The 13,675-nt window shown below is 43.0% G+C and overlaps 1 protein-coding gene across 2 annotated transcripts in view; it reads left to right on the top strand.

The window, feature by feature from the left end:
* UTP25 (UTP25 small subunit processome component) overlaps positions 1-13,675 on the top strand; it is a 47,192-nt gene that overhangs the window by 658 nt on the left and 32,859 nt on the right. For both annotated transcript variants that reach the window (XM_073628431.1, XM_073628433.1), the window contains exon 2: positions 6,089-6,128. In XM_073628431.1, coding sequence (XP_073484532.1) covers positions 6,089-6,128 — 40 coding nt within the window. The remainder of the gene's footprint in view (positions 1-6,088; positions 6,129-13,675) is intronic.

The following is a 13,675-nucleotide window of genomic DNA, read 5'->3' as shown; positions in this document are numbered from 1 at the left end:
TATATTTAGACCCCTTTCACACTGGGGCGGTTTTCAGGCGCTTTAGCGCTGAAAAAGCCTCTGCTAAGCTCCTGAAAACCGCCTCTCATTCGTTTAAGTGCGACTTTTCACACTGGGGCGGTGCGCTAGCGGGATGTTCTGAAAAGTCCTGCAAGCAGCATCCTTGGGGCGGGTTGGGAGCACTGTATTTAGCGCTCCCAAAAAGCCCTGCCCATTGGAATGAATAGGCAGTGCTTTAGAAGTGCCTGAAAATCGCTTTGGGAGCGCCGCAACACGGGAGTTTTTAATCCCCTTCTTAGGGGTTAAAAGCGCCCTGCTAGCAGCCAAAAAGCGCAGCTTTCGTTTACCAGCCCCAGTGTGAAAAAAAAAATTGCAATTTCCATGTTCTGTGGGAGATCAAATATAGTGAATGCAGGGTCCTGGGTTTAGTATACAAAAAAAAGGGGGGGGAGTCCCAGTAGAGATCACTGGGAAACCATAGCTGTTACTAATGGTAACAAAGGGTAGTTCTGGGATGTATCTAAACAGATATATAAATTTATTAACAAGCTTTAAAAGATATTCCAAAAAGTGAGTGTCTCTATTTCACAATCCTGTGCCGTACTGTCCACCACACCTCAGTGACATGAATCCACCCCTTACGGATGGCAAACTCACCAGCTGTTGAGGCCTTACACTCTCTCGTGTTTGGCCGGACAAGGCTTTAACCCACTAACATCCATGAGCAGTGGATGACTGTGCTCACATGGTAACCCCCATGTTAGTGGGTTAAAGTACTGTCCTGTGGTGGACAGTACGGCACAGGATTGTGAAATAGAGACACTCACTGGAATATCTTCTTTTCTTGTTTCTGGCACAATTACATATATATTGTGGACTTTTCACCATCATTTGCTTTCATCCGGCTTTTCGTTTCAAGATTATGCTGAAGCCTAGTCACTAAGGCTGATCATTTTTGTTCACTATGTTAATTTATGTCATTTTTTGAAATGTATTAACTAATGATGTTCACCTTTTAATATTGTTATATATATATTTAGCACTTCAGGTATATAGTTTCCTAAGTGTGGTGACACACCACACTAGGAAATTGTATCTAACACATACATTTTGGTTGATTACACCATACACTATTTTATCATATTTTTATGTTAGAGTATATTGATCGGTCATTTCACTCTATTTATTAGGAATATAGCGCCACTAGTCATCCATAGGGTGTTTTCAGTTTAAAAATATTTTTTTGTTTAAGTGGCAGCTCACAAGTGATTGATTATCCTAGGCGCAGTGGTGGAAGGACAGGTGTGGGCACCATTTTTTCCTGGTCATCCTAAGCTTTAAAAGAAACAATTTTCTACAATCGGCTTGGATTGCAGCTTCACGTTATCATCTGTGTTATGTCAGTACCTGGGAAGCTACTTCATCAAAATGACAATAGACAGAGACACACATATTACACAACAATACAAAACTCTTTGAAAACAATGGACATCTGGACGCCTTTTCATAATGCACGTACAGAATTTCATACAAAATTCTCAATTGGGTCCTGGTATTAAACCAATATGGCTATAAGTAGACATCCAGCCTGTGCATTAACCCAGGGGTGTGGGAAACTTGGGGGTCTCATAACAGAATTGTGTACACTTGAGATTGAGTTGTCAATGATGGTGAGCATTGCATACTATGCAGAGTGCGGGATAACAGTGATCCGTGCCATGGATGGAATCCTGCATGAAAACTTTACAGGTATGCATTGTGTTGGACAATAGTGAAGCACGCTAGATTATTTGCAGTAAGGCTTCCTGTGGCTATTATAGCCAATGCAGTTCCTGTTTAGTTCAGAAGATGACAATTAGTCATTGTCCTGTTACCCAGACTTCTACCAATCGTGTATCTTCTGTGGGGGAGAGTGTGTAACATGCAGATGATACACCAATGGTTAATAGTTGAAACAGGTGCTGGTTGATTGACACTAAGAGTGAAGTGGCATTCGCCCCAACATTGCAGAAAAATCTGAATGGTGAGTCAATATATCAGGAGACTAGAGATCATGAGCGGTATATGAGGAGGAGAGGGAATTTAGGAGCCTTTTATATAAAGAGAGTCCATTATTTAGACGTGCTTATCATGGCTTAGGTTCATTACCACAGCTGACTCTTCACTCCAATCTCTCCAAGATCCCTCATCCTTCCGTGCTTTGGCGCTGAATTAAAATAGTTGTAAACTCTCTACTTCAACTTTAGGTCATTGTAATCTACACTGATAATGCTGCTGATCGGTGCCTGTGAAACCTCACTTACTTGTAAAATCTTCTCACAATCCTTTCTGCAATCGTTTATGACATCACCAGCGCATGCGTAGTCCGTCGTTCCCTTCACGGCACGCTATGTGTGCCGTTTCCATGTCAACAGTGTTATTTCCCCTGTTAATGGCACAGCACGGGAGCCTTGCGATACTGTGGCTTCCTCCATCTGCTTCCTGGTTCTCCACTTGTGACTGTGAGACGTCACACAGGGGGAGTGAACCAGGGCATCTCAATAGACATCCATACAACCAAGCAGCTCGAGATAGAGGCTTGGATAGCATGCGATCGCGCATGTGCAAGATTTCGGCAGGGGACCGAAGGAAGAGCGGAAATGACGTTCACGGCAGACAGGAAAAAAGAGCAAAGATGGCGCTGCTGATTCCAGGAAGAGGATTTAATTTACAAAACGAAGAAAAAGTAATTGCTAAGCTCCTTTTAACTATCTATAAATGTGCGAGGTGTGCAAATAATTAATTATTGCATATTTTTTAAAAAAAGCGAATAAATCCTGGGTTTACTTCCTCTTTAAGGATCGCTGATGTCTCGTGGTAGTCCTATCCTCAACATAAGTAACCCATGTGGCGTTAACCAAGTCTTTCTCCCAAGGGGGGGACTCGTGGCACTGTGTGCACTTCCTATTGTTTGCAGTAGGTCCGTTTGGGACTCCAAACCCACACACGTAGAGATGCTGTTTGCAAAACTCAAGACCCACACATGTGGGGATGCTTTCTGTGGTGTCACGGGCGTTGGTGATGTCAACGCGTTTCGCTAGGGAAGTAGCATAGCTTCATCTGGACATTGATTGGACTGTTAACCTATGGTCCTTTTAAGCAGTGTTTTCTTTCCACAGGTGCCACCCATCGAAGAATCTTTGAAAGGACATTAAATGTGTTGTCCAGAGTTCATTGCATATTGTCTTCCGCATCCTTCTTTTTCTTACGTCAAATTTAATTTACTGTGCCAGATGGGATTAATATCGCTTAAGAAAGGGAGAGGAGAAGCAAAGTGAACTATACTAATACATAGGTTAGAGCCCACAAAGCTGCTCTAAAAACTTTAATGGATATGTAGTATAATAGTGTGGTGGTATAATGATCTTCCAAAGGGGGGGAGGAAAAGGAATAAAGGGAATAGATGACAATTGGAGGAGTAGCGCAGGGTATTCATAAAGATAACTTAGTCTAAGGCTACTTTCACACTGAGGCGCTTTACAGGTGCTACAGCGCTAAAAATAGCACCTGTGTAGTGCCTGCAAAGGGCCTCTCCTGTGTCTCCAGTGTGAAAGCCTGAGTGCTGAGAAGACGGAGAAGACCGGGCCACCGCTAGCAAAAAAGCAGAAGATAGCGGAGGAGCCTGGCAGAACAACCGCACACCGGGAGAAGAGGCCGGAGAGAGCGGAGAAGTCGGAAGAAGACCCCCGGAGCTGCCTAATTACTTTAAAAACCTGTCTAGTGTGTTTTTTGTTTTTTTTTATTGACACTTTTTCCCCCAGGTGAATGGGTAGGGGTACGATGTACCCCATACTCCTTCACATAAGGTGCGGGGCCGGGATCTGGGGGCCCCCTTATTGAAGGGGGCTCCCGGATTCGGATAAGCCCTCCGCCCGCAGACCCCGACAACCAACGGCCAAGGTTGTCGGGAAGAGGCCCTTGCCCTCATCAACATGGGGACAAGGTGCTTTGGGGTGGGGGGGCCCGCAGGCCTCCCCATTTTGAGGGCATGTGGCCTGGTACGGTTCAGGAGGGGGGGGGGTGCTCGCTCGTCCCTATCTCCTTTCCTGACTGGCCGGGCTGCGTGCTCAGATAAGGGTCTGGTATGGATTTTGGGGGGACCCCCATGCCGTTTTTTTCTGTGTAGGGGGTTCCCCTTAAAATCCGCACCAGACCTAAGGGCCTAGTATGCCCCTGGAGGGGAACCCATGCCGTTTTTTTATTTAAAATTTGGCGCTGCGTTCCCCCTCATGATTCATACCAGACACCTATCAGCAATGCTTGTCGCTCATCGGGAAAGGAAAAAAACAGTTTTCCTTTCCCGATGAGCGAGCCAGCTCGGCGCTGGCTCCCGCGACCGGGCCCGCAGGTGTCAAATCTCGCCGATAACAACGGCGAGATTGACACAATATCGCGGTCACCTACTGTACCCCATCACTGGTGCCAGTGGGAGAAATGGTGCCCCATCATTGGTGCCAGTGGAAGGAATAGTGCCCCAAAGGCCGGGTAAAGGCAAGCAAAGGGCCACATCCAGCCCGCGGTCTGCAGTTTGGATACCCCTGGGCTAGATGATGCAGGATATCCTTCAGCCAGGAAATGTGGCAGGCTCCACCTTACTTGCTTCAGTTTCTAATGCACATTGTGAGAGGAATCTGTACAATTGTGCAAGACTTAAGGTGAAGCAGAGGAGTTGGAGTTCAACTATGACAGCTGACACCACCACAAGCGACCCTTCTCATTAAAGGCGAGGTTCACCCTTAAAAAGAATTCAATGTTTGCAATTATTTTTTAAAGGAGTCTGTAAATAAAGCATCCACTGATTACATGTGCAGTGTCAGGCTCCATCAAACTCTTCCTCTAGCTCTCTGCCTGTATCTTTGTACTGGCTGTCAATGAGGGAGCTGGAGGAAGAATCGGTGGACTACAAGTGTGCTGATTACCACATTCACAATCCATTGAGAACTATAAGTCAGTCTGCTGTGGTGGCAGAAGAAATTTGTAGTTTATTCATTCACAGATCCAGTTTGAGTGTGGGGTGAATGAGCCCTAACATAGAAACTGTTACTGGCCAAATCACCCGAAGAACACAAAGGGGGAAAAAAAAGAAAACAAATGCAGCCCCCACATCGAAGGACTGGCAAGCTATTGAATGTTTTGTGTTTAGATTCACTTTATAGATTTCCCAGTAGGTAAATGTGCAACTTTAAACAATTCACCTGTGTAATTACAAAAATAAAAAGATTTACGTATTTTTTTACATTCTGAAAGAACAGGTCACAAGATCGCCTTCCTGGAGCGAACCTGCAGGTGGGCATGTGCATCACTTCCAGAAGTGACGTTTGTTGCTGAGCATTACAGTATCCAAGGTAAAAAAAAAGCAAGGACATACCAAATATCACTTCCGAAAATGACGTTCATACCCATCGATCTGTCTAGGGAAGCCGCTATCAATTAAGTAAGGAGGGATGGGCTGAGGGGCATGGCTACACACTGACCACAGAAGATACAAGCACATTGTATGTTCGCATAGCCTGCCTGTATCGAAGACAGGATGACATGAAATGCAGATTGACCATGCTAACATGGATCGGCTTCCGTACAAGCATGGTCCATTTTTAACCAGGAAGTAGGGAACTGACAGGATCAACCAGATAATATAGAAAGAGTACAAGCACAAATAACCTATTTATAATAAAATCACATCTAAAATCATTAAAGAGACAAATGTATTTATATTTAAGTTTACAAACACTTATATGCATTTACTTATATGTATACAGCTAAAAAAAATTACATTTGCAAAATGTTATAGTTCTGACAATAATTAAAGAAAAAAAATCTCTATACATCCCCTTTAAAATATGGAATACTATTTTTTTTTTTTTTTTTTTTTTTTTTTAATTTCCTTATATTGCAGTATATAATAGAACATACCTGACGCAAAGTTGAACAATTTCACTTATTTTTATATACCGGTAATTTACTTTCAGAAAATGTAAGTTTTCCACTGTAAAATGATGATATGGATGGCACTGATTTAGATTTTTTTTTTTTTTTCCTTTGATCGCAGAGTTTCACAGAGAGCAGAGAGGACTCAGGTTGTCCAGCTGGTAAGTGCCTTACATTTGTCCGACTGGCTAAACATAGCTAAAGAAGAACAGTGAGCAGTACAACTCAATGCTGAATGGAAGCTGCAAGAGCAAACAAAATCCTGGTGTGTGTGTATATGTATATATTAGAGGTCGACCGATATGGGTTTTTCTCTGATGCCGATGTTTAGAAATCGCGGTGGCCAATGGCCGATATATGATGCCGATTTTTTTTGGGCCGATATGTTAGGCCGATTTTTTTTTTTTTCCCTTCATCTCATAAAATCTAACAGTTAGACCCCTTTCACACTGGGGCGTTTTTCAGGCACTTTTGGGCTAAAAATAGCGCCTGTAAAGTGCCTGCAAAATGGCTCCCCTGCAGTCTCAGTGTGATATTCACACTGAGGCGATGAGCTGGCAGGATGTTAAAAAAAAAAAAAAGTCCTGCAAGCAGCATCTTTGGAGCGGTGCATACCGCTGCTCCACTACTCCTGCCCATTGAAATGAATGCACACCGCTGCCGAAGCGCCTGCAAAGCGTTTCGGCAGCGGCGCATTTAACCCCTTCCTCGGCCGCTAGCTGGGTTATAAGCGCCCCGCTAGCAGCCGAATGGCGCCGCTAAAACTAGCAGTTTTATACCGTCAACGCATGCCCACTCCAGTGTGCAAGCAACCTTAAGTAATAAGTGATACAGAATTTTTTTTACATTTAAACATTTATTAAACAAAACAAACCTTCAATCAGTACACTGTATGTATAATTTAGATTAAAAAAAACAAAAAAAACCCTATATCTTAAATATTAAATACCGTACACAAAAACAGGTAATCAAAACTTTTGGAAGAAAAAAAATGGGCTAACTTTACTGCTTAGTTTTTTTTTTTAATTCATTAGTGTATTTTTTCAAAAAAGATTGCGTTTAAAAGACCGCTGCGCAAATACCGTGTGACATAAAATATTGCAACAACCGCTATTTTATTCCCTAGAGTCTCTGCTAAAAAAAGATATATATATATATATATATATATATATATATATATATATATATATATATATATAATATTTGGGGGTTTGAAGTGATTTTCTAGCAGAAAATACAGGATTTTTACTTGTAAGCAACAAGTGTCAGAAAAGATTTAGTCTTTAAATGCTTAAACTGAGAACACCTACACACAGAGTTCAGTCCATTGATAAGTGTAAACATTGTATCACTTCAGGTTCTTTTTATCAGATTTGGCAGGCTGCCCAGAGGAGGAGAGAAGTCTTTTCACAGAAGACTTCAGGCAACTTGCATTGACTTCTATTACAGAAGTTATTTGCAAGTCGCGCGGCCTTTTTTATCAGCACAATCGGCCGATGCCGATTAAATAAACGCCAAATATCGTCCGGCCGATATATCGGTCGACCTCCAATAAATATATTGGCGTTTTTGGCCTACTCACGGCTTGTGAACTCATAAGGATGCTGATTTTGTGATTTGTATCAATTTATTTTCACATCACAATTGGTTACATGTATTTGGTAAATATTGATATGCACTTTTCATCACGTTAAGATTTGTGTTAGTATATATTATATATTTTAGCAACTCAATTGCACACTTATACATTTATTATTATTATTATTATTATTATTATTATTATTATTATTATTCAGGATTTATATAGCGCCGACAGTTTACGCAGCGCTTTACAACATTAGGGCATACAGTACAAGTACAATACAATTCAATACAGGAGGAATCGGAGGGCCCTGCTCGTTAGAGCTTACAATCTAGGAGGGAGGGTCAAGTGATACAAAAGGGTAATAGCTGTGGGGGATGAGCTAATGGAGAAAATAGTGCAGTTGTTAGATGGAGGCAGGATAGGCTTCTCTGAAGAGGAAAGTTTTCAGGGATCGCCTAAAAGTGGATAAAGTTGGAGACAGTCTGACAGATTGGGGTAGGGAATTCCAGAGGATGGGCGAGGCTCGGGAGAAGTCCTGGAGGCGGATATGGGAGGAGGTGATGAGGGAGCTAGAGAGCAGGAGGTCTTGGGAGGAACGGAGATGGCGATTAGGTTATTATTTTGAGACTAGGTTAGTGATGTAGCTGGGGGCAGAGTTGTGGATGGCTTTGTAACTTATTGTTAGTATTTTGAATTTAATTCGTTGGGCGAGTGGTAGCCAATGGAGGGATTGGCAGAGAGGGGTAGCAGACACTGAGCGGTTTGTAAGGTGGATGAGTCTGGCAGCAGCATTCATGATGGACTGAAGGGGGGATAGTCTGTTTAAAGGTAAGCCAATGAGGAGTGAGTTGCAGTAGTCAAGGCAAGAGATAACCAGGGAGTGAATCAGGAGCTTTGTGGTTTCATTGGTTAGAAAGGGACGAAGTTTAGAGATGTTGCAGAGGTTGAGGCGGCAAGCTTTGGAAAGTGATTGGATGTGGGGCTGAAAGGAGAGTTCAGAATCCAGGATAACACCTAACACCCTGACATGTGGGGACTGGTGGATGGTTTTGCCATTGCTCTTGACAGAGAAGTCGGGGGAAGAGGAACGTGGGGGAGGAAATATTATAAGCTCGGTTTTGGACAAGTTGAGTTTGAGGAAGTGGTGTGACATCCATACAGATATGTCGGTTAGTAAGTTAGTGATGCGTGAGGAGACTGATGGAGTGAGTTGAGGGGTGGAGAGATAGATTTGTGTGTCATCAGCATAGAAATGATATTGAAAGCCGTGAGAAGCTATCAGCTGACCCAGGGAAGAGGTGTAGATTGAAAATAAAAGAGGTCCAAGAACAGAACCTTGGGGGACCCCGACAGAGAAGGGAAGAGGAGTGGAGGAAGTAGAATTGTAAGTGACACTGAAGGTGCGTTGGGATAGGTAGGATGAGAGCCACTGAAGAGCACAGTCACGGAGACCGAGGGAGTAAAGTTTTTTGAGGAGGAGGGGGTGGTCAACCGTGTCAAAGGCAGCTGAAAGATCCAGAAGTAGGAGTACAGAATATATACATTATACATATATAAGGTTTTGTATCAGAATACCACTTGTGGATGCGCGCTTGTTATATTTTATAACAGTTCTGGGGTCTTTTGGTATTTGGGGCTTGCACAAGCAGCTGCACTGCATTTCTGTATATTCAAAGATATAACAATGTGGCGCTAAAAAGAAACCGTGTCTGTTATCGGGCAACCACCAACCAGAATATTCGTCTGGAGGTTAACTGCACAATAAAGTTTTATTGAGATGGAACTCAACTAAACAAGGATAAACATGTGTATCAACAAAATTCTACGTGTATAGGTGGTGTATCGACTTATGTGTAAAATATCGAATCTACGTGCTTGAACACATGTGACTAGTGCTCATGACATAAGAGTTCAATAACTCTCTATGAAAATCGTAAACTGATAAGCATACATATGCGTACTCTCCAAGAAATGTACATAAAAAAAGTGACAGTAAACATAGAAGTGTGTCCTCCTAAGAAAAAATATAAGTGACCACAATGAATTGCAAAGGTACACTTTCATAAAACCATTGGTAAGCTTGAAAATGAATGGGTGTAGAGTCACAACCAATGCATATTGGGTGTAATCAGAACATCAAAACAAATTAGTGTCTGCCAAGGAGTTCAATAATGTATGTGTCCAGTGTTAATAGAGACCAGCTCTAATACTTCCAATGAATTGAATCCCCCTGGTCTATAATGACTGGGATAGACCTTAAAGTGACATGGCATCGGTAGATTTATGTAAACTGTTGAAATACCCTTACCGGAATAGGTGGACTCCCTAGCTGGAGGCTGGGAGTCAGACAGGGCTTATATCGCAGTCATCCAGGGATGGTTATCCCACCAGAGATAGATGCGGAACTTTATCTAGGCACAGTGGAGCGTGATGACAGCTACTCACCGATCATCCCAATTGTAGTCTCTCAATCTTGGAATCTCCTTGGTGCGGATATTTATGCGATGATGTATATATTTGAAATGCAGGTCAACCCAAGGGGTGTGTATCCCTCAAATAAAAAGAATGGAAAAAATCCTCCACATAGTGTGAATCCGCTTCATAAAAACGTTTTAATGAGATAAAAAATGGTTCTCTGGTTCCCAAACAAACAGGGCCCAGATAAAGACTGACAGTGTAAAAAGTGCTTAAAAAGAATGTGGCTCAGCAGGCATATCGGATCCGACGCGTTTCGTCCGCATGGACTTCAACTGGGGTGTATGCCTGCTTGCCACTATCACCCATATATATATATATATATATATATATATATATTATATAATAACAGACCTTCAAACACCTGATATCGCCATGTGAAGCGTAACTTCCGGGTTCGCCGGAATGGCGTCCTGGGCGTTATCCATAAGAGATCGTGGGCCAACAGGGAGTCGATAGAGGACCAAGCCTCAATCCAGCCATCCAATAAAAACCCCCCAATGATCTATCCCAACTTGCCCTTTACAAAAAATGATGCGCAATGACACACATACGTGACCCCTCAACCAATCATAACAATCAGGGCTGAGGTCACCTGGTATCGCAATGATGTACAAACGCTTAGTCCAATCGCTGCGTATCCAGCCCGACGTAAACCATGCAAGCTGTTGACAGTCTTACGAGACGTGTCAATAGAAACGAACCCTGGAACGCATCTGCGGACCAAGCCTCAATATGGGCTGTGACTAAAGATCTCGCGAGATATGCTGACAAAAACGGATCGTGAAACGCATCTGCGGACCAAGCCTCGATGCGGGCTATGATGCATATCAAACGTCCCGATAGTTAGTAGAAGGGGTAAAACTATCATCCCATAACGTTTAAAGCCCGCATCGAGGCTGCAGATGCGGTTCACGATCCGTTTTTGTCAGCATAGCTCGCGAGATCTTTAGTCACAGCCCGTATTGAGGCTTGGTCTGCAGATGCGTTCCAGGGTTCGTTTCTATTGACACATCTCGTAAGACTGTGAACAGCTTGCGTGGTTTACGTCGGGCTGGACACGCTGACAGACGCAGTTGAGGGGCACGCAGCGATTGGACTAAGCGTTCGTCCATCATTGCGATACCAGGTGACCTCAGCCCTGATTGTTATGATTGGTTGAGGGGTCACGTATGCGTGTCATTGCGCGTCATTTTTTGTAAAGGGCAAGTTGGGATAGATCATTGGGGGATTTTTATTGGATGGCTGGATTGAGGCTTGGTCCTCTATCGACTCCCTATTGGCCCACGATCTCTTATGGATAACGCCCAGGACGCCATTCCGGTGAACCCGGAAGTTACGCTTCACATGGCGATATCAGGTGTTTGAAGGTCTGTTATTATATTTTATATATATAAGGGTGATAGTGGCAAGCAGGCATACACCCCAGTTGAAGTCCATGCGGACGAAACACGTCGGGTCCGATATGCCTGCTGAGCCACATTCTTTTTAAGCGCTTTTTACACTGTCAGTCTTTATCTGGGCCCTGTTTGTTTGGGAACCAGAGAACCATTTTTTATCTCATTAAAACGTTTTTATGAAGCGGATTCACACTATGTGGAGGATTTTTTTCCATTCTTTTTATTTGAGGGATACACACCCCTTGGGTTGACCTGCATTTTGAATATATACATCATCGCATAAATATCCGCGCCAAGGAGATTCCAAGATTGCGAGACTACAATTGGGATGATCGGTGAGTAGCTGTCATCACGCTCCACTGTGCCTGGATAAAGTTCCGCATCTATCTCTGGTGGGATAACCATCCCTGGATGACTGCGATATAAGCCCTGTCTGACTCCCAGCCTCCGGCTAGGGAGTCCACCTATTCCGGTAAGGGTATTTCAACCGTTTACATACATCTACCGATGCCATGTCACTTTAAGGTCTATCCCAGTCATTATAGACCAGGGGGATTCAACTCATTGGAAGTATCGGAGCTGGTCTCTATTAACACTGGACACATACATTATTGAACTCTTTGGCAGACACCAATTTGTTTTGATGTTCTGATTACACCCAATATGCATTGGTTGTGACTCTACACCCATTCATTTTTAAGCTTACCAATGGTTTTATGAAAGTGTACCTTTGCAGTTCTTTGTTGTCACTTATATTTTTTCTTAGGAGGACACACTTCTATGTTTACTGTCACATTTTTTTATGTACATTCCTTGGAGAGTACGCATATGTATGCTTATCAGTTTACGATTTTCATAGAGAGTTATTGAACTCTTATGTCATGAGCACTAGTCACATGTGTTCAAGCACGTAGATTCGATATTTTACACATAAGTCGATACACCACCTATACACGTAGGATTTTGTTGATACACTTGTTTATCCTTGTTTAGTTGAGTTCCATCTCAATAAAACTTTATTGTGCAGTTAACCTCCAGACGAATATTCTGGTTGGTGGTTGCCCGATAACGGACACTGTTTCTTTTTAGCGCCACATTGTTATATCTTTTTATTTTTTTCACCATTTGTCTATTGGTTATGTTGGCTGCTTTTTTCATTTAGTCGGCGCAGTATTATTACACAATTTATTTCTGTATATTCATTTGGTTAGCGCAAAATATACACTTTTTTGATTGATATATATCAATCAATCTATATTATACACACACACACTGGGGACGCAAAGTATTCAGACCCCCTTAAATTTTTCATTCTGTGTTATATTGCAGCCGTTTGCTAAAAATCATTTAAGTTTATTTTTTTACTCATTAATGTACACACAGCACCCAAAAAAGAAAAACTGAAATATCACGTGGTCCTAAGTATTCAGACCCTTTGCTCAGTATTTAGTAGAAGCCCCCTTTTGATCTAATACAGCCATGAGTCTTTTTGGGAAAGATGCAACAAGTTATTCTCACCTGGATTTGGGGATCCTCTGCTATTCCTCTTTGTAGATCCTCTCCAGTTCTGTCAGGTTGGATGGTAAATGTTGGTGGACAGCCAATTTTAGGTCTCTCCAGAGATCCTTAATTGGGTTTAAGTCAGGGCTCTGGCTGGGCCATGCAAGAACAGTCACGGAGTTGTTGTGAAACCACTCCTTCATTATTTTAGCTGTGTGCTTAGGGTCATTGTCTTGTTGGAAGGTAAACCTTCGGCCCAGTCTGAGGTCCTGAGCACTCTGGAGAAGGTTTTCGTCCAGGATATCCCTGTACTTGGCTGCATTCATCTTTCCCTCGATGGCAACCAGTCGTCCTGTCCCTGCAGCTGAAAAACACTCCATAGCATGATGCTGCCACCACCATGCTTCACTGTTGGGACTGTATTGGACAGGTGATGAGCAGTGCCTGCTTTTCTCCACACATACCGTTTAGAATTAAGGCCAAAAAGTTCTATCTTGGTCTCATCAGACCAGAGAATCTTATTTCTCACCATCTTGGAGTCCTTCAGGTGTCTTTTAGCAAACTCCACGTGGGTTTCATGTGTTGCACTGAGGAGAGGCTTCCGTCGGGGCACTCTGCCATAAAGCCCCGACTGGTGGAGGGCTGCAGTGATGGTTGATTTTCTACAACTTTCTCCCATCTCCCGACTGCATCTCTGGAGCTCAGCCACAGTGATCTTTGGGTTCTTCTTTACCTCTCTCACCAAGGC

The sequence above is a fragment of the Aquarana catesbeiana genome, linkage group LG04 (genome assembly GCF_042186555.1).
Source record: "Aquarana catesbeiana isolate 2022-GZ linkage group LG04, ASM4218655v1, whole genome shotgun sequence".
NCBI classification, from domain to species: domain Eukaryota; kingdom Metazoa; phylum Chordata; class Amphibia; order Anura; family Ranidae; genus Aquarana; species Aquarana catesbeiana.
Note: the sequence above shows the minus strand (reverse complement) of the source record. Positions and strands in the feature narration are given on the sequence as shown.